This window comes from Talpa occidentalis, unplaced genomic scaffold, assembly GCF_014898055.3.
Source record: "Talpa occidentalis isolate TD23 unplaced genomic scaffold, MPIMG_talOcc4v2.1 talOcc4.16, whole genome shotgun sequence".
NCBI classification, from domain to species: domain Eukaryota; kingdom Metazoa; phylum Chordata; class Mammalia; order Eulipotyphla; family Talpidae; genus Talpa; species Talpa occidentalis.
This window is the reverse complement of record NW_023601653.1, coordinates 71,268,930-71,291,080: the sequence shown is the minus strand read 5'-3', so window position 1 is coordinate 71,291,080 and position 22,151 is coordinate 71,268,930. Positions and strand designations below refer to the sequence as shown.

At 42.7% G+C, this 22,151-nt stretch overlaps 1 protein-coding gene across 1 annotated transcript; it reads left to right on the top strand.

The window, feature by feature from the left end:
• The first annotated feature begins 1,848 nt into the window (after positions 1-1,848).
• On the top strand, positions 1,849-19,562 carry NDUFA9 (NADH:ubiquinone oxidoreductase subunit A9). Its single transcript, XM_037514512.2, has 11 exons — positions 1,849-1,929; positions 5,907-6,077; positions 6,402-6,499; positions 9,621-9,712; positions 10,746-10,887; positions 12,363-12,465; positions 13,255-13,322; positions 14,553-14,629; positions 16,125-16,220; positions 16,553-16,619; positions 19,242-19,562. The coding sequence occupies exons 1-11, from the start codon at positions 1,881-1,883 to the stop codon at positions 19,413-19,415; spliced, it is 1,137 nt and encodes a 378-aa protein (XP_037370409.1). The 5' UTR covers positions 1,849-1,880; the 3' UTR covers positions 19,416-19,562.
• The last annotated feature ends 2,589 nt before the right edge of the window (positions 19,563-22,151 follow it).

Here is a 22,151-nt window from a genome sequence, read left to right as displayed (position 1 = left end):
TGAACAGGTGTAGAAGCTTGCCCAGGTCAAAACTAATAACTGGTAGAAGTAGGAATTGGGATCTAACATTCTGTTTTTAGTCAGTGCTCTGTCAATAATATGCCTTGAATGGACTATAGAGAATAGGAGGCAATATTACACCTGTAGGTGTAAAATACATAATTGACAATGTTGCACAGGTTGCTGATGAAATGACGGGCGGTGGGTCAATTTATTTTACACCAGAACCAGAAAAGTAGGTTTATGGTCACATTTACCCTAGATTCAATTATCAGTAAATTTTAAGTGCTGAGTGAACAGAGGATGAGGTCAAGAAATATGCCAGTGTAGTATTAAGTTTCTTTTCTCTTCCAATTCAGTTCACTAGGCGAGACTTCAGTAAACAGTGGTGTGGAGTGGGAACAATCAATCTTATGAGCCTAGTAATAATAGGCAACATCTACTTATGACAGGTTTTTGGTCCATCCCAGCAATTCACACCTCTTTCTTCCTGAAAAACAAAACAAAGGACTGAAATAATTTAAGTCTACAAAGATCCCCCAAATCTCTTTGTTTTCTGATGAACCCCAGGTGGCTGTTTCAGGACAGGTTGCTGTGATCAACTCACAGGTCTTGAAAAGTTGGGCAGAATGAAGCATTTAAAAATACAAGTGTCGGGCATCCCTGGTGGCCCAAAGGGTTAAGATGCAACCTACGAAGCTATCTGCAGCCTCTGCAGCCAAGAGTTCAATCCCCGGGCAGCCAGGGAGCTACCCACATGGCGCAGCAGACCTCTCCTGACTCACCCACTGCTCCCCTCAGCAGTGTATTTCAGTAGATCTGCCTGTTCTGTTCCCCACTCTGTCTCTGGTGAATCCTCTCACCCCTCACATCTCTGGCCTGTAACCCTGTACCCCCAGTTCTTGTATGCATAAATAAATCTTTAAAAAAATTAAAAAATAAAATAAAAATACAAGTGTTAAGTCTAATCTTTTCGGAATCTCCTCAACCTCTAGATACCTCTTTCTAGAACAAAGCAGATTCTCAAAGGGGTACATAGAAACAACAAAAGAACAACATTGTTCTACAGAGAACCACTTTGCATATTTTCTAGAAAAATGTGCAGCTGGCATACGAGCTCACTAAATGTGTTTACTAAATATCCTATCACTCACAAACACACTCAGGCTAAGTATCCCTGGATTAGCATGTCAGGTAGTGGTGGTGCTTTGATAAATCAAGGAAAGCAGATGGAGTGATGGCGCCTGAGACAGGGTGTCAGGGGGTCACCTACTTGCAGAGGCTCGAGCTGACCGAGCCAGGAAAAGCAAGAACAAAGCCCCGGATACAATGTGTTTCTCGGGTTCGAGGCGAATGTAGTTCTCGGGCACATTCTCATTTCTATCAATATTTCTGTTCCTCACGGTTTGCTCTGCTCCTTTCTCCCCTGGGCCCTTCGCGGCCACAGGAGCTACACCTCTTCTTCCCGGGTCGCTAGGGTGCCCAGACATTTTCAGGGCGCGGCGCTGAGGGTCAGGAAAGTAGGTCCCCTTCAGCCCGGGCTCTGCCTTTCCACAGGCCCTCGACTCAGTCATGGGGGGCTCTGGACGCCAGGTGCCTGGGCACTATGACGAGCTTTCCGGTACATTCGCGATCTGAATTTCTGACCCTCACACTTTTTCCTTCCTATTCCCCTTCTTCACTTTCTGCTGCACGCCCTGTCCCTGCCGTCTCGGGCTCTTTGCCCAGCACCAGTCTCGGCCACACTTAATTCCATCCATTCCCACCCGCCTCTTTCTTTCCGGGTTAGCGCCTGCGCAGACGGGCGCGGACGATCAATTTTGGCCCAACCTAGGAGCCGTAGTCCGCCGCGGAGCCGGGGTGGGGGATTGTGGGAGAAAATGGCGGCCGCCGTTCATCCCCGGGTTGTCCGAGCCCTGCCAATGTCACGTAAGTGTCACCCGAGCGGCGGCCCCCGCTTGGGATTCTGAGGCCGGGATCTAAAGTTTTGGCAGCGGCGCTGTGCTGCGTCTGTCACGCCAGCTCTCCGGGCCTCCTTGTTTTTCCAGGTCCCGAGATGCCGCTGGAGTTTCTCCTTTCCTTCCCCGTCCCCGAGTCGCTGTTGATAGGGTGCCTGGGAAGGGTCTGATCAGAGAGGACGCGAGCAGTGGAAAGGGAAGGGGAAAAAGTGGGGGACTTGTAATGGATCCAGAGAATCAGAGTTCTGATGTGGTTGTAAGGGTTCGGGGTTCTGAGTAATATTTTTGTGGGTGGCGGGTGTGGGGGAGGAATAGGAAAGTGGAGAGAAGATTCTTCATGGATTGACTTTATGATCTTGTTCTAACCCTTAATCCATCTCAACTTCAGATTCTCCGGGTCACAATGCACATGACAATACCACAATATCTGGGAATTTCTGAGAATGTTAAATTAAGTATTTATAAAATCACCATTTAAGTCGAAGGCATCGCCACTGATACAGAGTGGTTTAAGTCCAGGTGCTGCGGTCTGGGAAATGAGCGGTGCTCAGAGAGAGAAGAATCAGAACTTGGTGGAAAGGGAAGAAGAAAGAATACCTTAGAATTTGTCGAAGCATCGCTCATCTTCTGTTTTGAATCTGCTGTCACGTCCTTTAATTGAAAACATACATTTGCTCTTCCACTCACAAAATCGGGGATACAATTACATTTCATCATCATTTTTCATTTTTTACAAACACACCCCTTGAATCAACTTCCAAAAGTTGTATTTTTCCATAAATGTGTTTTTGACGTTACAGAATATCATTTGCTGTCAAAATTAGCTACATGTCAGAATCATTCTTAGGAGATTTATAAAATATAGAAATGGTCTCACTGTAGAGCTATGGAATCAGAGTTTTTGAGATTGGCCTCTTGCAGCTTCCATTTTACAAAGTTCCACAAGTAGTTCTGATGTTAGCTTGAGGTGAGAACCAAAAGTAACTGAAGGATCATTGCTTTATTTTCCATCATAGAGCTCCTGCATACTAGGAAAGTGCTTGGTTTACATCATTTATAGTGGACGTTTTTATAGCCATGATTTCTTTGCAAAGAAACTTGCTGGGCTTTGTTAAACTTAATTGGTGTCACATAATATATAGACTGTGAATGATAACTGCTAGTTGTTGAGTGCCTGCATACTCATATAAATACTATACCTTATTTATTTTTTATTATTATTTTTTTTAAGATTTATTTATTTATACAAGCACTGGGTACAGTCAGAAGCACGGGAGGGTGAGAGAATTCACCAGAGCCAGAGGGGAGAGAAGAGCAGACAGACTGATGAAGTACACTGTTGAGGGGAGCAGCGGGTGGCAGGAGAGGTCTGCATGCCATGTGGGACCCTCACCCAGTGGCCGGGGATCGAACCGGCGCTGCAGAGGCTGCGGGCAGCTTCACAGCCCAGCGCTCAACCGCTGTGCCACCGGGGAGGCCCACTATACCTTATTTAAAGAAAAAAAAAAAAAAAAGAACCTTCTGTGTTATCCTGTTCCCTTAGCCTCATTTTCTTTACCCCTTTACACCACATCTTATCAGAAGAATTCTTTCTACTCCTCTTACACTTGTCTCACATTCTCTCTTTTGCCTGCTCATTTCAGGTTTATTCCCACTGCTGCAGTAAAACTCACCCTTTCTAAGACCATTTAAAACCAGCGTTTTCCAGACCCTGTAATCCTCTATTCTCATCTGTTTTACTTTTCAGCAGTATTTGATAAAGTTAACTGACCTCTCCTTGAAACATTTTATTTGGTTCTGGATGCCATTTTGTTTTTCCCCCTTTCCTTCATTGGGCTGCTTTTCATTTTCTTTGTTGCTTTTTAGGCTAGTCATGAGCCTTTCCTGAGCCTAAGTTTCCTGATTTGTAAAGTGGCAATAAAAGTAGCACTAAAAAAGATAATACCTATTAAGCACTTAGAGTAATGCTGCACTTTCTAAATTTAGCTGTTATGTTACTATTTTGTTATTATGTATCTGATCTGTGATACTTGTTTTAAATATCTGGTTTCAGTCACTGATAAACTAGACTTTTTACCAATTCTATGCTTTTGGATAGGAAAAGGCAGTGAGTGACTTCTGGGCAGAGTGCCCCTGGGAAATTATGTCCAGAAAACAAACACAGCTTTTCTCTTTCTTTCCTTCGTTCCTTCCTTCTGCCCTGCCATCCTCCTACCTTTCCTTTTTCCTTCCACATCAGCTGTCCTTTTCTTCATAGATTTTCTAATGTCATTCCTATTTGTTTCTTTCAGCTTTCCCCCCAGTTTACAAAACAGTGCTGAGGTCCAGAGTTTGTTGATTGGAGCTGAAGTTTTTCAGTGGTTTTCCGTTTGTTAGATGAAAGTTAGGTAACTTGTTCTAAAACTCAGCTGTGGTAAGTTTCAAGGGACTTGGAAATTGGAGTATATCCAAAGGAGTTTTATATTTCTGCCACATGAAGAATAGTTGATGGAATTTCAGATGTTTAGCCTGAAGAAGAGGATACCTAGTGGGGATATAATTGGTACGCTTAAATGTAAAGGGATTAGATTTGGTCTTCATCATTACATAGGGATAAAAGCTACTGAGAAGCAGTCATCGAGCTTTCATGCAGTAGAACCTTCTAATGAATGGCTCAAACCAGAGTGGTCTGCTATAGGAAGTCGTGAGTTTCCCAGCCTTGCAGGTATTCAGACTAACACTAGGTGATCTCTTTGCCAATACTATAAAGAAGATTAAGCACTGATGCAGAACTTTGAAGGTTCCTGCTAGTAAAAAGCCCGAGTTACTGGGAAAGAAATTTGGAAGGTTTAACCGATCACTTATTAACCTATCTAAAAGTCAAAAATTCTTTTTTCAAGCATGCCACTCGTTATATCAAAACTTTTGATGATTTCTGGCACTTTTTAAAATAATGTTCTCTATTAAGTCCTCTACTTCTACTCATCATCTTTATCTTTCATATGTCACCCGTGTCATAGTTTGTTCCAGGTAAGTCTTTTGCTGTCCCCTGCATTGGACTTGTTCATTCCCTCTCTGCATTGTTACATGTGGAAATATATTCTATTACTTGTCTTTATTTTTTATTTTTTTAAGATTTATTTATTTATACAAGCACTGGGTATACAGTCAGAAGCACGGGAGGGTGAGAGAATTCAGAGCCAGAGCGGGGAACAGAAAAGGCAGGCCGAGGAAGTACACTGCTAAGGTGAGCAATTGGCGGCAGGGCAAGGGAGATCTGCGCTCAACCACTGCGCCACTGGGGAGGCCCCTATTTCTTGTCTTTAAATACATTCTAAAAGCGCGATCTTCAGGAATCCTTAAGATTATCTTACTGCTCCCTGACTTTCATTCTCTTGGCTTCTTTTACCATGGTAGTTTATAACCTCTTAACTTGGAGCTGTTTAATGTTTGTCTTTTTATTTTTTTAAGATTTGTTTATTTATGCATACAAGAACTGGGGTACAGGCCAGAGGTGTGGGGGGGCGGTGAGAGTATTCACCAGAGACAGAGTAGGAAACAGAACAGGCAGATTGACTGAAATACACTGCTGAGGGGAGCAGTGGGTGAGTCAGGTCTGCTGTGCCATATGGCGGGTTGGGGATCGAACTTGTGCTGCAGTGGCTGCGGATTGCTTCATAGGCTGTGTCTTAACCCCTTGCGCCACCAGGAAGGCCCTAATGTTTGTCTTTTTAAATGAGATTTCTCTTCCTAGGTTAATTACATCTTGTAGGGTAGGGAGTTTACTTTCTAATTTGTATTATTCCCCCATGTTCTACAGATCCTTTGTTGTAGCAGCTTGTGTTTATTATTGCTGTTGACAAATAAATGAAGAGTTGATAGCAAAATAGTGTTAAAAGTTTCGCTATTTGTATTCATGTCACTTGTATATTGACATTGTGTTCTGTATCCCCTGGGGTTTTGCTTCAGGTTCTTCTATTGCTGCTCTCAACTCGTTGGTATTCCATGGCCCACCCCAGCGCCAGCTTCACCATGCAGTCATGCCTCACGGGAAAGGTGGGCGTTCCTCAGTCAGCGGGGTTGTGGCCACTGTATTTGGAGCAACAGGCTTCCTGGGCCGATATGTAGTCAACCACCTTGGTAAGTAAAGTTCCTTGAATTCAAGATATTCTGATGCCATTTCGTAGGGTTGCTTAATGCAAAGTGGTGAGCTGTGTTTCCTTTCATTTAATAGTATTATGAGTTACTCCTCTCCTGGATTTATATAATTTTGATTTGCATACCCAGGTTTTCTATATATGATGTTAGGGAATAGGGGACTCTGAAAACCTGGTGTGACAAAATATGCCTATTGTTAAACAAAGTATCAGTCATACTGGAATTTAAATATTGTCTAAATCAGTGCCATTTAAGGTATTCATATTATGTTGGCTTGACCCCTATTTCAATCTGTTCTGTTTTTAGGTCGTATGGGCTCACAGGTGATCATACCCTATCGGTGTGACCCATATGACGTCATGCACCTTCGCCCCATGGGTGACCTGGGCCAGATCATCTTTCTGGTAAGAATCTATGTGACTGATTATTGGAGCTGACAAATGTAAGTGGCCAAAGTCATTTTTAGGAGAGAGCAGCAGTGTAATAAAGCAGCAGTTAGTAATCAGAATGGATTGAGCCCATCTGGAGCATTCTTCTAAATTCTGAGCTAGTAGTGGGCAAACTTTCTGTATAGGGTCAGCTAATAAATATTTTAGGCTTTTCAGTTCACAGAATTTTTGTCCTGATTATTCAACTCTGTCCTTACAGCTAGAAAGCAGCTACAGATAATATGTAAATAAAGGAGAGTGTCTGTGTTCAAATAAAACTGCAGGTAGACTGCTGGCTGGATTTGCTGATGGGTTGTAGCTTGCCAGTCTCTGTTCTAAACCTCTGCTGCCCAATATGGTCAGCATGTGGGACTCTTGAAATGTGGCTATCTGAATTGGGATGTGCTATGAGTATAAAATATCCAGCAGATTTCAAGCACTAGTTAGGAAGAAAATAATATATAATGTATCATTAATATTTTTTTGTATTTATTACATATTGAAATGACATTGTGTTATATGGGCTAAATAAAGCTTACTATTAAAATGAATTCCACTTTTTTTTTAAATCTTTGAAATGTAGCTAGTAAAATATTCAGAATTACATGACTCATTTTTCTATTGGACAGTACTTCTATAGACAGAAAATCACAAGTAGCATGTTTTATAACTTGTTTTCTTGGCATTGACTTAGAACAATCCTTCCTGATAGTTCCTGTTGATTAATTTGAAAGTTCTTCCTTTAGGCCAATAATTGCCAATGGGATGAAGCTGGGGAGATGAGGTAGTGGAGAACCTTTGAGGGAGTGATTAAAGTTCTGTGGACTCTCTTCTGGAGGCCATACTTGTTTATGAGATTAGTATCGGGTGCTAAGTGCCCTACGAAGCACAGCACAGACCCTTTCCACAGAACCTGCAGTGATCCTAATGAGAAACACCCTGGCCTCAATGCCTGGGCCTGCAGTGCTTACAGCTTACTTTACCTGCTTTCATCAACCTGGGTGCATCTGAGTTTTCCTGCTACCCACCTTCCCCCTTTAAGAAATGTTTGGGGGCCTCCCCGGTGGCGCAGCGGTTGAGCGCTGGACTGTGAAGCTGCCCGCAGCCTCTGCAGTGCTGGTTTGATCCCCCGCCACTGGGTGAGGGTCCCACATGGCACGCAGACCTCTCCTGCCACCCGCTGCTCCCCTCAGCAGTGTACTTTGTCAGTCTGCCTGCTCTGCTCTCCCCTCTGGCTCTGGTGAATTCTCTCACCCTCCCGTGCTTCTGACTGTACCCAGTGCTTGTATAAATAAATAAAAAATTAAAAATTAAAAAAAGATTAAAAAAAATGGTAAACACCCATAATACCTCTGCTGTTAAATCCATAAAGAAAACTTGACTTTATTTTTAATGTCATTTTCATTTATACTTTACTGAATATTCACAAGCTAAGTCTACTATATAATATTTATATTGGAAATTCCTGTTTCTAAGAAGTTTTTCATTTCCAGAGTCTTATTCTCAAATATCGTCTTCTTGGCATTACACTTACAGGAGTTGAGCTTTTGTCCTGGTTCTTTGTGACTAAAGTTGATGGGTCACCTTATCGGCTTTGATTTTATCCTTAAAATTAATGTTTCAGAAGTGAGAACTCACTGGCTTGCTCATGTGCAGATGTGGGGACAGAGACATATGCCAGATACTCCATTTGGGGGCAGGTATTAATTGAGCTTGTGCTGTGTGCCCGGCTTTGAGCTCTGCTCTGAGCATGTCTAGATGAGCAAGACCGCGGGGAGCCTGACAGCCTTAACAGGATACAGACACTAATCATGTGCCGTAGATGTAATAGTGTTTACGGAGGGGGAAGTATAGGGAAGGTATAACGGGGATGTAAGGAGGGGGTTCTTCATTTTATTATTGTTGTTTACTTTGAGAAGGAAGGACCACCTCAGGTGAGGGGCTTTGATCCCTCTGATTTAATCTGTTTGAAACTGCTGTCTCCTCTCCCAAGCTGAGTGTGCCCTGTGGCCCTGTCCCTGGGATCTGGTTTTCTTTGGATTCTTCCTTTCCAGGCAGCAATCTTGGGCCATCCATGCCATTGTACCCCAGACTCTTCTACTCTGCGGCTCTTCTTCTCCGCCCCTACCCCCCCTTGACATGTTTTCTGCAAAATTTTTTTAGCTTTTTATATGTAGAGTTGCCTATTTTTCGTTGACTTTGTCATTTACTGTGCTGCAGAGCTTACTCATACCAACTCCCTGCATTGTTGTATTTTCAGATTTTGCATGGAGCTTGGAGAGATCATTTGTACACACTTAGTAAATGCCAGACAGGAATTTGCGTTTTGCCCTGCTCCAGAGCTGTTATTCTCTAGTTTCTCCTGTATCCCCTCTGCATCACCAGTTGCTAACTAGTTCTTCTTCATTTTAACTTAAAAAACCCTGTGCCTTTGTCCAGGGTTATTTAACCCCAGTCACTATTTTAGACAAGTGTTACCAATCTGACTTAAGTCCTAAGCAACTGCTCAGAAATAGAATTCTACACAGAAATCTACCATTGCCTCACCCTGAGGTTTCAGCAGGTCACTTCTTTTGCAGTGTTGTTTTTATGTCTTTAAAGTAGAAATGACTAGATATGGGGTTACAAAGAGAGAAGAGTTTAAAAGAAACAAGAAAGTAGTCGGAAATGCTATAACGTCAACTTAATGTTAGCCTTTAAGAAATACTTCTCTGACCGTTGCTGCTAAATAGGGAGAGTACATTTACCTCCCAAATGAGCCTTGGTTCTTTGGGTATATTTCAGGACAGGACGATAGCTACTGGATTCCTTTACCAATTCGTGAGGACCAGCTGGGTGGGCAAAAATCTGTCATTTGACTCCCTGAATAAAAAATATACTTTGATTTGTGTCCAGAAGAGTGAGAAAATCAACAAGGAGCTTGAGACCTCAGAATCATTTTTGTTGTAATAAATGGATCCTGTATGAAATGGCACTGTGTTAGGACTACAACCGATCACCCATCTGAACCTTACTCGGGGTCAGAGGGGGTGTACCGAAGTGTCTAGTGCCAGGCTGCGCCCCTCCATTTTCATCTGATTGGTGGCTGCTGTTTTAGGAATGGGACGGGAGAAATAAAGATTCCATCCGAAGGGCCGTGGAGCACAGCAACGTGGTCATCAATCTAGTTGGGCGAGAATGGGAAACCAGGTATGTCTTTGGCTCCTTTCTTCTTTGCCTAAGCTGTCCGAGGGTTCAGTAGGTATGCTTTGGGTAGCTTCCTGATGCCAGGCATTGTACTTGTGACATTTTCTGGGAGTCCCTCTATAAGCATTAGTTGAGCAACTATTACAAACCCAGTGAACCTGCCTTTGGGGATGTAGTGGGCAGTAGGTGTGATGTGAGCAAGCAGTGTGATGTGCTGCCCACAGAAGCCAGCAGGGCCTGTGTCATCAGCTTGATGAAGGCACCCGGGTGGACCAGCACTTAAATCTGATCAGTGGGGATGAGCTTAGGAAGGAGGGTTTTGCCCGATCCACTGTTCAACAAGCTGCACATTGGTTTCCCTTTGTGGACAGTGTCTACTGATAATCTCAGATGACAAGAGTGCTGGCTGCAATGGCTCTTAGCTGTTGTCTGGGTCATTTATCGACAAATAATGTTTTGATCCTGTAATTCCACAACCCTTTGTTCACATTTCTCTTATTTTTCCAGCATCTGTGAAAGTTTGACTTAGATCTGTCTGCCTCATCACATAATTTTAAGTTCTTTGATGACTTGGTGGATCTTAGTCAACTTTATTTCCCCTGTAGTCTTGTGCAGTATGAGCATTTAGTTACTGTGGATTCAATTGGTCACAATATTTTTTTCTTCCCTGAGGGAAGCAAAGACCCAGGAGGGGTAAGAAGTGATTCCCCTCCCAACCCCCAGCACTTCTTTCCTGCCAACCCAACCAGTGCAGCCACATTCTTTAAAGGCTGCAACCCTGGGGTTCCTTGAGGATACAGAATATGTCTGTGCTGATTTAGTAAGCCTTAAGTTATTACAATAATGACAGTGAGCAGGCCTATAAAATAAAGTAAAATAAAATATATTTTTAAAATACACAAATTTTGACTTTGGGTTAAAACCTTGCTGTTTAAATGTTTACTATGAATTTTAATAATATATAAAAACCAGTTTATCACAGAAAACTTTGAAATCCTGAGTCATGTGTTAACTAACCCCTATTTTTTTCTTCCAGAAACTTTGATTTTGAAGACGTTTATGTCAAGATTCCACAGGCAATTGCTCAAGTGTCCAAGGAAGCTGGAATTAAAAAATTCATTCATGTTTCACATCTGAATGCTGATATTAAAAGCTCTTCTAGATACCTGAGAAATAAGGTAATAGCAAGTTGATTTGGGGAGTAGTTCACAGAGTTGGAGTTTTTGGCCCCTTTGAAACCTGAGTTGAGAAGTGTTTCTTTTTTTTTTTCTTTTTTTTTTCTTTTTTAAGATTTATTTATTTATTTATTTATACAAGCACTGGGTACAGTCAGAAGCGCAGGAGGGTGAGAGAATTCACCAGAACCAGAGCGGGGAGCAGAACAGGCAGACTGACGAAGAAGTACACTGCTGAGGGGAGCAGCGGGCGGCAGGAGAGGTCTGAGCAACATGTGGGACCCTTGCCCGGCAACCGGGGATTGAACCTGTGCTGCAGAGGCTGCAGGCAGCTTCGCAACCCAGAGCTCAACCACTGCGCCACCAGGGAGGCCTGAGAAGTGTTTCTTATTGACATATTCAGATTTAAGAGATATCAGATTTGAAAGATTCAGGGATGTGGGTATGTGTGTGTGTGTGTGTGTGTGTGTGTGTGTGAGAGAGAGAGAGAGAGAGAGAGAGAGAGAGAGAGAGAGAGAGAGACAGACTGGTTATTGGTAATAGCTTGAGAGCAAGTGTTCAGGGCCAGAGCCTAGAATATAGGTGATGAAGAGTGAGCAGAACTGAGGTCCTGGGGACAGGGGCAGGAGGCATTTTTTTAAGTGGTTTGGTAAGAGGATAGAGGGGGCAAGAGATGAGGGGGCATGTGGTATTGGAATTTCTTTTTTCTGTTAAGGTAGAAGATCTTGACATTTTCTAATACTGGTGGGAAGGTGGTAATAAAGAGAGTGAGACTGAAGATAAGGGAGAAAGTGAATCAGGCAGGTTCCTGAGAAGGTAGTGGCCTGAGCACAGGGGCAGGCGGGAATGGAGGAGGACATCACTGGAACCAAGAAGCCAGCACCCAGAGAGGTCCAAGTCCTCTTGGATGCCACCCACAGTGTTGGTGCCAGTGTAAGGGAAGCTGGGGTAGAAAGAAAGACTGAATAAGGATCTCATGTTTTTATGGAACAAGAGGTTTCATCTAGGTGTGAGTAGGTGGCAACGAATACGGCTGCTCAGCAGTTGAGATTAGGAAGATGAATGTCCATCCCACCATTCCCACTGGCTCTGTGCTGCTGCCACTTCCTTAACTGGCCTCCATTACACTCTCCTTCTAACAGGCTGCTAGATTGTGGACAAAACCAGAGAATCTGATTAGAAGGAAAAATGGAGGCTAGGAATCCTACTCTCGTTTTTCTTTTTTCTTCTTTCTGAACTTGCCTAGAATATATATGGGAAGAAATCCAACAGCTAGAAGAGAAAAGACATCGTGTGTGTGTGTGTGTGTGTGTGTGTGTGTGTGTGTGTGTGTGTAAGTAACTGAGTTTTATGAATATAATTACCTTAATCTGGAAGAAGACCAGACCTTTGAAGTACAGGTTGTGTCCTGAGGGTGGAGAGAATTCAGGCTTTTTTCACTCATCTGAGAGATCTGTTTGGTTGGTTGATTATTTTAGGCTGTTGGAGAGAAAGAAGTGAGAGCTGCATTTCCAGAAGCCACCATCATAAAACCATCGGACATCTTTGGAAGAGAGGACAGATTCCTCAATTATTTTGCAAGTATGTCTTTCTTACTTGCGGAAGAGAAGTTACTGGTTAAGCAAGTTGAAATTAAACATGAGCTTGCAGTGTTCTCTGACTTGACAGATCACGGTTTTCCTCCCCTAGGTTGTTGTTGCTTAGTGAGCTCAGGCCTCCTGTGCTCTGCATTGCTCTGTGTCCAGAGAAAAGCACCTTAGATTAGGGGAGGGCGTGGACTTGGGAGTGAGAGAACCGGGGTTAAATTTGGCCCTACTAACTAGTTATAGTTAGTATATAGCTCTATAGTTTTGGTTTATGGTAAGATGTGAACCATTTCTTTTTCTTTTTTTTTTTTTTTCCAAGTTAGTAGAATGATGATCTCAGTGTCATATATATTTAGTAATGTTTCCATTTCCCACATGTTTGTGCTGCTACACTCATCACATTCTACATTCCCATTCTTACCAGCATCGTTCCCTGCAATTCTCTGTGCTCTGGGGCTGATGTATTGGTCCCTGTGCTCCTCCTTTGAACGGGCTGCAGTCTTGGGAGTGGCCACACACGGAGCGTGATAGAGCAGAACACAGCAGTCTAGCCTGTCCACAGCTTTGCCTTGTCCGCTGTATCCTTACATATTGGCCTTTTTACTTTCCATGTTATTCAAACAGCAAGTGATCCTCCTTATAAAATTATTAGCTTCCTCAATGTCGACCACTTTTATTTTATTATTTTTAGTATGTTAAGTGATTGTGCTAATCATTAGTACCTGCAGATTGGTGGGTCTCATGACAGCTTAAGGCTTCTAAAAATAACTCTTTCTTCGACCAGATATTCGCTGGTTTGGTGGTGTGCCTCTTACCTCCTTGGGCTTGAAGACAGAGAAACAGCCAGTATATGTAAGTACGCTGGATGAAGGAACTTCAGCTGAACTCAGATTTAGGTGATCTGTTTTCTAGTTTTGTTCTAATCCTGTAACTGTCATTTTCTTCTTTATCAACTTGCTTCAACTAGTTACCTCACAGTAAATCTCAGTGGTGCATGCATTCTCTGTGTCTTCACTTCATTCCTTCATAGAAAATTTATCAACCCCTTAATGTGCTAATGAACACACGTTTCATGTTACTGTGGGTATAGTGAGATTAACTAGACAGATCCATTGCTCTCTTCAAGTTGCTAGCAGTCAGAGGTAGGTCAGCAAAGAAATTTCATGCATTGTGATAAGTGCTACAATACAGGAGATTTTAGGTAATTCCATCAGAGGAATTTACAAATCTAGACTTGAGGATCAGGGAAAGCCTTTCAAAGGAAATGACATCTGAGGTGAGACCTTAATGATCACTGACATTAAAGGACGAAGGCCTTCGGGGAAGTGTTCCACACAGATAGAGTATGGGCAGGGTCCAGACGTGGGGGAGCATGATGGATTCTGTATTAGGTTGATCCAGGGTTTTTCAGCTGGGCACTATTGACATTTGTGGACAGATGATTATCTATTGTAGGGACAGTTGTAGAATGTTTCTCCTGGCCTATGGCCACTAGATGGCAGTACCCTCTTTTTACCCCCTATTGTAACAACTGAAAATGTCTCTAGGCATTTCCCAAGTGCTCCCTTGGGGACCAAAATCACCCCCAGTTGAAAACCATTGGGTCTAAAGTCTTAAAAAAAAAAATTTTTTTTTTAAAGTAAAATGGTAGACTTTTGGTAGTTCCATATGGGTAAGCGTAATAGTTCGTGATAGCTCAGTGACAGAGCTAGGAGGAGTGGTAAGGGGGGAGTTTGGAAAGAGCGGGCAAAGGCAAGTCAGCCGGGCCTTGAGAGCCATCTGAAGACAAACACGTCCTGTTAGGTGAACTTCCAGTGTGGAGATTATTCAGCGCCTGAGAGGTAGGATTGTTTTTGTTTTTGTGGGTTTTTTCTTGTTTTTATTTTGAGAAATAGGTTCTTTAAGAAGTTTTCTGAAAACAGACAATGTTATTATTTTATCATATTTTTGTTCTTGTGATTGACGTGGGCTCCGTTCTTCTCTCCCTCTTCCCACCCTCCATCCACTCGTCCTTTTTTTCTTTCTCTCCCTGTTTGTCTTTCTCTCCACAATTACTTTAACATGTATTATCATTTCTTACAGGTTGTAGATGTGTCTAAAGGAATTATTAATGCAATTAAGGAGCCAGATGCCAAAGGAAAAACTTTTGCCTTTGTTGGGTAGGTTGTTAGCGTTTGACCTTAAAATGAAAAAATCATAATGTTTTACAGCATCATTAATTTCTAATCATGTCACTAATAGCTTTATTTATTTCATTTTTACAGTCATTCTTCCACTGTATTTTTCCAGTGTGTCTCAAAGAGCTAAAGGCTAAAAGGATTAGGGAAATGAGTGAAGAGATATTAAAATGTATTATAAGTAATAGTAATTTTAAGTTTAGCTTATGCTGAAACAAAACTATTAAGATCAATGGAATAGGACAGAAAGTCCAGGAATAGTGTCAAATATATGTAAGAATACAGCATGTGATATGGGTGACATTCCAAAATATAGGGCTAGAAATGGTTTAATGTCTTAACCTTTCGTCCATACAAAAATATGGTGCATGTGGTTTAAAAAAAGGCAATAGACAAAATATAGAAATTTATATCACTTGTAACTTTAGAGGGGTTTTCTAAATATAAAATCAAACCAAAAAGTAAAGTAATCAATAGTTTTGATGAAATGAAATGTTTAAACTTTAATATGCCACAAAATACTTAAACATTAAAAAGCAAAATACAAACTATAAAAACATTTCCAACTATGTCATTAAAATAAAAAGCAGTTTTACAAATCATTATATATAGGGACTTAATGGAGAAAAAAGATATAAATGTCAAAAATATATGAAGAAAAAATTAATTTCTAGCATTAAAGTAATGCTAACTAAAATATTGAGGTACCTTTTTTACCTGGCTGGGAAAATTTTGTTTGCTAATTTTTTATAACTAAACTCATTTTTGGTGAGGGAAAAACTAGCATTTTATGTAAACTGATGTCACTTCTTTGGACGGCAGTTTGGAAGTATTTAAAAGCCCTAACATTTCAAAATATACTTTGATCTACTCTCCGTCTGGAATGTATTATAAAAACATAATTATGGATAAGTACAAATAATTACTGCTTTAAGAATGTTCATTAAAGCATCATTTTATAAAAGGAAATTATTTTTAGAAACTTAAATATACCAGAACTGGGATATTGGTAAAATAGTTTATGTGCAGTGTAACATGTATAACCATAAAGCAAACTAGAACATTCAGCGACAAAATGATGTTGTGATTTAATGTTACATGAAAAAGATAGTGCAGAGTAGGATGAACTGTGTGATCTTACATTTATAAAGAATGTGAAGGATATATATTGAGTACATTAAGTCTGTCTTTGGTAGGACTGAGTGATTTTGTGTGTATGTGCTACTATATTGATTATAATAGATATGTTTATTTTACATAAGAAAAATGTAATTTTGTTCAATTAAAAAAAGAAAGCTTGTAGGGGCCTCCTTTGGTGGCGCAGCGGTTGAGCCCTGGGCTGCGAGGCTGCCCCGCAGCCTCTGAAGCGCCAGTTCGATCCCCAGCCACCAGCGAGGGTCCCACAAAAAAAAAAAAAAAAAAAAGAAAGCTTGTGAGGTGCAAATAATTTGAAGAACTCTGAATTTTCTTTTTATAGGCCAAATCGATACCTCCTTTTTGACCTGGTGCAGTACATCTTTGCTGTGGCCCACAGACCCTTCCTCCCATACCCCATGCCCCATTTTGCCTATCAGTAAGTAAAGTGCTTCTTTCTGTGTCTTCTGCAAAAGAGCTAACATGAAGCTTCATTTGTAATTTGGGCTCTAGGGAGTATGTCTTTTACAGTGAAGTCTCCAAAGTGACAGAGGCCGGGCTGGGTTAGCTTGGATAGAAAGGCACCTTCGCAGCTCAGGCTGGGGGATGTTGTATATCTTTTCAAAAAAAAAAAAAAAAAAAAAAAAAAACCAGAAATGATTCAGTGAGCTCCTGCCCCCATCACAGCCTCTCTCCGTGGGGCTTTATAGGCTGGCTTGAATATTGGCAGAGAGCAGCTTGGCACTTATGTGTATTTATTCCTTCTTCTAGGTTGATAGGACGACTGTTTGAGATGAATCCATTTGAGCCCTGGACAACGAGGGATAAGGTGGAGCGGGTGAGTCTGTGTGGATGATCCAGAAGTGACATTTGTCTGCTTGCACGGGTTATTTTCCCACTTGTCTGTTATCTCTGGAGTCAGCTGCACGGAAGCCCTGGAGCCCATCCGCGCTCCTGCTCCCGTCTGTGCTTCCTCCATTTTCTTCTCTCTGACACAATGCCTGTTTCCTTTTCTGCTGGATCATGTCATCAGCACACAGACCTGCCTTAAAAACCCCCTGCCTTGTGCCTCCCTGGTGACGCAGGGGCTTGAGCGCCGCACTGTGAAGCTGTCCGCAGCCCTCTGTAGCGTGGGTTCGATCCTGGCTGGCCGGTGAGAATCCCACATGGCACAGCAGACCTCTCCTGTCTCTCCCGCTGCTCCCTCAGCAGTGTATTTCTTCAAGTCTGCCTGTTCTGCTTCCCGTTCTGTCTCTGGTGAATCCTCTCACCCTGCCCTTTTTAAGGCAAAGTCCCTCTTCCGCTCACGCCCCTGTGAGCTGCCTTGTGTCTCTTTGTGTCATAACATGTCAAAGATGCTGTCTCTACTTGTGTTGACCGTATCACTTCATTCTTTGACCCACTCCATTCTGGCCTTTATTCCTGTCTCTTCCCTGGCAAGGTGACCTAGCATCTCCTTTCTGCCACAGCCAGTAGTCAGCTCTCTGACCTCATGTCACGCCATCCATGCGCAGCTTTTGTCATAGGGGCCCCTTCATTCCCTGAAACCCTGAATTTCCATCTCTCCTTTGGCCCTACTCTCTTGCTTTCCTCCTCTCATTAGGCCATCCTTTTCAGTCTCCCTGGTTCACGTGCTTCTCCCTTATCTTTGCTTGTTGTGGGGCCCGAGGACCCCATTCTCAGCCTTTTTCTACCTTTGCTCCTGTTCTTTGTACCCCTAAGAACCACCCCCCCCCCCCCCCGCCCGGATCTTCCTTTCTCTCACAGTCTAGAGCTCAGCTTGTACTGTCTGGTAGAATTTCCCACAGTGATGAAACTGTCCTATAACCTGCAGTGTCCAAAATCTAGCCAGTGTCCAAAATATATGAGCACCTGAAATGTGGTTCGTGTGAATGCAGAAATAACATTCACATTTTACTTCATTGTAATTAATGTCAGTTTCAATGGGAAGCACCCTGTTTGGGGGTGACTATGCGTTGAGCAGCTCTTATCTGGGCCCTTGGCAGGTATGACTCAAGTGACTCTCAAAATACAGGACTGACTGCTTTTCTCTTTCTAGTCAACATTTTATTATGAAAATGTTTATGAAAGTATTGATTTTTTTCAACTTACAGCAAATTAGAGCAAATAATTGTCTCCACTCTAATCCAGGCAGGTCGATGAATCCTTTCTTATTAACTGACCCGTTTCCTGCCATCTCTCCTGTCCCCCGACAGCATGTTGACCCCACAGCCCTGGCCTTTCCATCTTGCCGGCTCCTGTACTCATTGATCAATTCTTCCTCATTGATCAATTCTTGACTGCTCTAGAAGTGTTTCTAGGGAGGGTATAAATGAAATAAGAATACCGTCCTGTCTCTACTGTTGAAGAATTATTGACCTTTTATCAATTGGAAGCAGCCAAATTTCCCTTGGACTGTGACCTAAAAGCTAAAATGTAGGAAAGAGAAAAATAGTCCTTAGGGAACAACTGTGATTGAGGAGCAGTAGCCTTCCCTCTGACAGGCTGGCTTGGGAAACTGAGACCAATCTCGAGGTTTCTTGTCTGTGCCCAAGTGATAGGGCAGAGGAAGTAGCTATCACATCTCGCTAGTATGTCCTGCACTGATGTGCCCCTTCTGTTGACACTTGGGAAAGTGCTGATACAGTAGCCTCAGCAGGCCTGGGTTTGATGTGGAGCCTGCTTCATAGCACCTGGCAAAAGAAATGCAAACTTCTGTGGTGGGGAGGATGAAGCATTGATGCTGCACCATATGTTTGTGGTGATCTGGGGTGCTCAGAGTTCATTTTCTTCCCGTACACACAGGTAGTTTTGGTTTATTTAGGTATATAGTGAGCATTGGTCACCCAGGTTAAATGTAGACAGAGTTACTGCATTACCTCTTAACAGGCAAGGGACAGATGCTAATTGTTCCCCAGCAGTTAAACAGACGAGAGTGCCTGTGCTCAGAGAGTAGACCCAGGGAGGGCTGGAGAGGGCCTTGTCTGCTTTCGCCCCTCTTTTATTCCTGAAACCCCTTATATAGCCACCCCTGCTAAGGGTGATGGCTTGTGCTTTTCAAATTAGTTTCTGTTTAAACCTTAGATTGGCTCACTTACAGCCAGTGTTCTGTGCTCAAGGATGGTGCTGGAGACCTTTGGGCTGATATTTGGTGCCCTGGCCTTTTTTCCCTTAAGCTGTTTTCCTGTAGTGCACTTTGAGTGAATTCCACACTTCCACATAGCTTTTGAAAACAATCAAGTGGTTATCGGGCCTCTGGCCTGCCTGAGTGTTTATTTATTTTTTTTAAAGATTTATTTATGCATACAAGAACTGGGGTACAGGCCGAGGTGCTGGGAGTGAGAATATTCACCAGAGACAGAGTGGGGAGCAAAACACTGCCTGAATGTTTGAATATGTGTCTCACTTGGTGTTCCTGGCCAGTTTTCAGTGCTCGCTGTGGTTCTTTGTTTTCTCAAAGGTTCACCTCACAGATAAGACCTTGCCTCACCTGCCTGGCTTGGAAGACCTTGGTATTCAGCCAACACCCCTGGAAGCGAAGGCCATTGAGGTGCTCCGGCGTCATCGTACTTACCGCTGGCTGTCGGCTGAAATCGAAGATGTGAAACCGGCCAAGACTGTCAACGTTCATTGAATCCTGAGTTGCTCTTGGTTTTTGGTGTCATTTGGGTCACCTGGCTACCAACCAGTGCTCTTTTGTCAGAGAATCCTGTACATAGTGAATCAGATCCTTCCATTAAAGCATCTGAGCTTAAATTCTATAGCACCTTTTCTTTTTTTTTTTTTATAGAGGCATGTTTTATTTATTTATTTGTTTGTTTGTTTTGTTTATACATGCACTGGGTACAGTCAGAAGCACGGGAGGGTGAGAGAATTCACCAGAGCCAGAGTGGGGAGCAGAGCAGGCAGAAGGACCGAAGCACACTGCTGAGGGGAGCAGCGGGCGGCAGGAGAGGTCTGCGCGCCATGTGGGACCCTCCTCTGGTGGCCAGGGAGCAGCCGGGGATCGAACCTGCACTGCAGAGGCTGCGGGCAGCTTCGCAACCCAGCGCTCAACCACTGCGCCCACCGGGGAGGCCCTCTATAGCACCTTTTCTTTCTTGAATTATAAAATTAGAAATTCAGCCATTCAGAATTTGGGCATAATTTTCTTTCAATTTATTATTTGATTTTTTATAAATATATGAAATTTGTTCTCTGAAATGCTAGAGAGCTTTATTTTTCCTGTTATGCCCCTTCTAACATCGTTCTGGAAGACATGAACCCCTTGCCTTGTTAATGTTAAAATACTGTGAAGACCCCAAGTGGTAGGTGATCACCTTTTAATATCCATTAATTGAGAAAACATACAGTTTCCCATAATTAGCCTGAACTTTTCACATTTTTTTTAAATTTATCTTAATGACATAAAAGTATGTGTGAAAGATAGTGCAGACACATAAAAGCATCGTCTGTAGGCATGGATTCCCACACCTCTCTCTGTGACTGCAGTCCTCTGCTCAGATCTGAAATACAACGTGAGTTGTTGTCTTTCAACTTCCCTTTAAAATCTCTACACTAAAATGTAAAACATGAGAGAAGAGCTTTTCATTCATTGTCTTCATGCTGTGCTCCTAACAGCTGAAATAGACCTTGGTGCTAGCACTCAAATAGTTGTCAAATGAATGGGGTATGGAGAATCTTTCCTTATCAGGTGAAAACTCTGATCACAAACTGTCCTGATCTTGTTCAGGTAGTAACAGTTTGGCTTTTGTAATAAAATCTCAAGTTATAATAGGCTCATATGGTCCATTCCCATGCCCGGTCTCATGTGGCAATTAAATCTGCCTTTATAACCCTGATTCTCTCTGTCCCCCAGCTGGGGTCCAGGAAGGTGGTGTAGATGGCTTCTTTTCTCAGCTTCACTTACCCAGTTTACCAGTAGAGATTGTCCTCTCTCCAGGAGTGGGCGAAGGGGGAGCAGAGTTTGAGGGGAAGGAGCAAAGCCTTACGGGGTGACAGATAGCCATCTGAACCTTCTTGGAAGTAGAGGTTTAAAGCTGTGTCGTGCAGAACTTTCATGAAAGTGCTGAAGGTTCAGGGTGGTAATTGAAGCTGTAGATGTTACATGGGCTAAAGTATATTAATAAAACATCACCCATATTAACACCTTAGCCTTAGCACTAATGAAAGGAGCTACATCTCACTGATAAGGACCTGAATAAAGTTGAATAAGAACGAATTATTTATAGAGGTGATGTGGGTATGAGCCATTGGATGGATGCAGGACTAAGAAATTTGAAATAAGGAGTTGCAAGCAATTTAAAGATTATCTAGTCCCATTTCTGCATTTCATAGTTAAAGAATCTAAAAAATAAGAGAGATTCCAACTCTATAGGATCTGGGTGGACAAATACTGGGGCCTCGCAGTCTGTAAATACAACAATAGGAGATAGAAATATGGAGGAACGTTCTCCATGTAGAAGTAGGCCTTGCCTACATCTAGTGTCTCAAGAGAGACACGTGCTGGTTATCTGGTTGATGCTATTGGTGCTGTTTCACAACTTTGTAAGCTGTAGACAGCAGGTCTCAATGCAAAATACTTCTTGGCTGCAGACGTGAATTCTCTGCAGTGGAGCTTTAGCTGAGCTGCTCTCCCCAGTTTTGTCACCAACGGCACATTTACATTCCTGATTTTGGAGTCTCCTTTGAACTGGCTGTAACACCTTATCAATTTCCTCCTTAATGAATGAAATGCAGTCTTTCACATGAGCTCATTTTCGTGCTGTATCGGAGTTATGACGAACCCTCATTTCAGTTATCCTTTCACAAGAGACTGTGGGGTGGCCCCATACCTGCTCCCTGCTGGGGAAAATTTCCAGATGAGGGCTTTTTGGTCAGTATTGTAACAGGGTGGTACCCAGGAAAGGGGGAGGTTCCAGGTTTTCTGCCCCACCCAAAAGGAGGGTGTTGCTGAGCAGAGAAAGAAGCTGCAGAGGAGACTGAGGAAGGAAGGAAGCAGGATGGAGAGCCAGGAGGAGACCTAGGGGAGGCACATGGAGCCAAGAGACACGTAAAGAAGCTATGCTTGCCTTTTGGACGTGGACTGGTTGATATAGATGTGGGTGAGAGACCCGTGGGGAGGTGACAATGGCATTTTTTGTCTTGATTTTGATTTTGCTCTTTTCCCTCCAAATTGTCTGGTTATTTCTGATCCTTTTCTGTGGGTCCCCACTGGAAGATGCTTTGGACTTGTGGCAGGCTTTGGGATTTTGCTCTGGGCCAATCCCGCTTGGGTGGACTTTTACCCACGAGGGGACGGGTGACTTTGGGTGCTTGATTTAGAAACTAGACTCTTTGTTTTTTCTATATTGTTCACTAATTGTATTAA

Excerpts from the sequence above, each read along its gene's own strand:
- NDUFA9 (XM_037514512.2), top strand. The coding sequence starts at position 1,881 with ATGGCGGCCGCCGTTCATCCCCGGGTTGTCCGAGCCCTGCCAATGTCA. Across the intron at positions 6,078-6,401 it reads ATATGTAGTCAACCACCTTG|GTCGTATGGGCTCACAGGTG; the intron begins GTAAGTAAAGTT and ends TTCTGTTTTTAG. Across the intron at positions 6,500-9,620 it reads TGGGCCAGATCATCTTTCTG|GAATGGGACGGGAGAAATAA; the intron begins GTAAGAATCTAT and ends CTGCTGTTTTAG.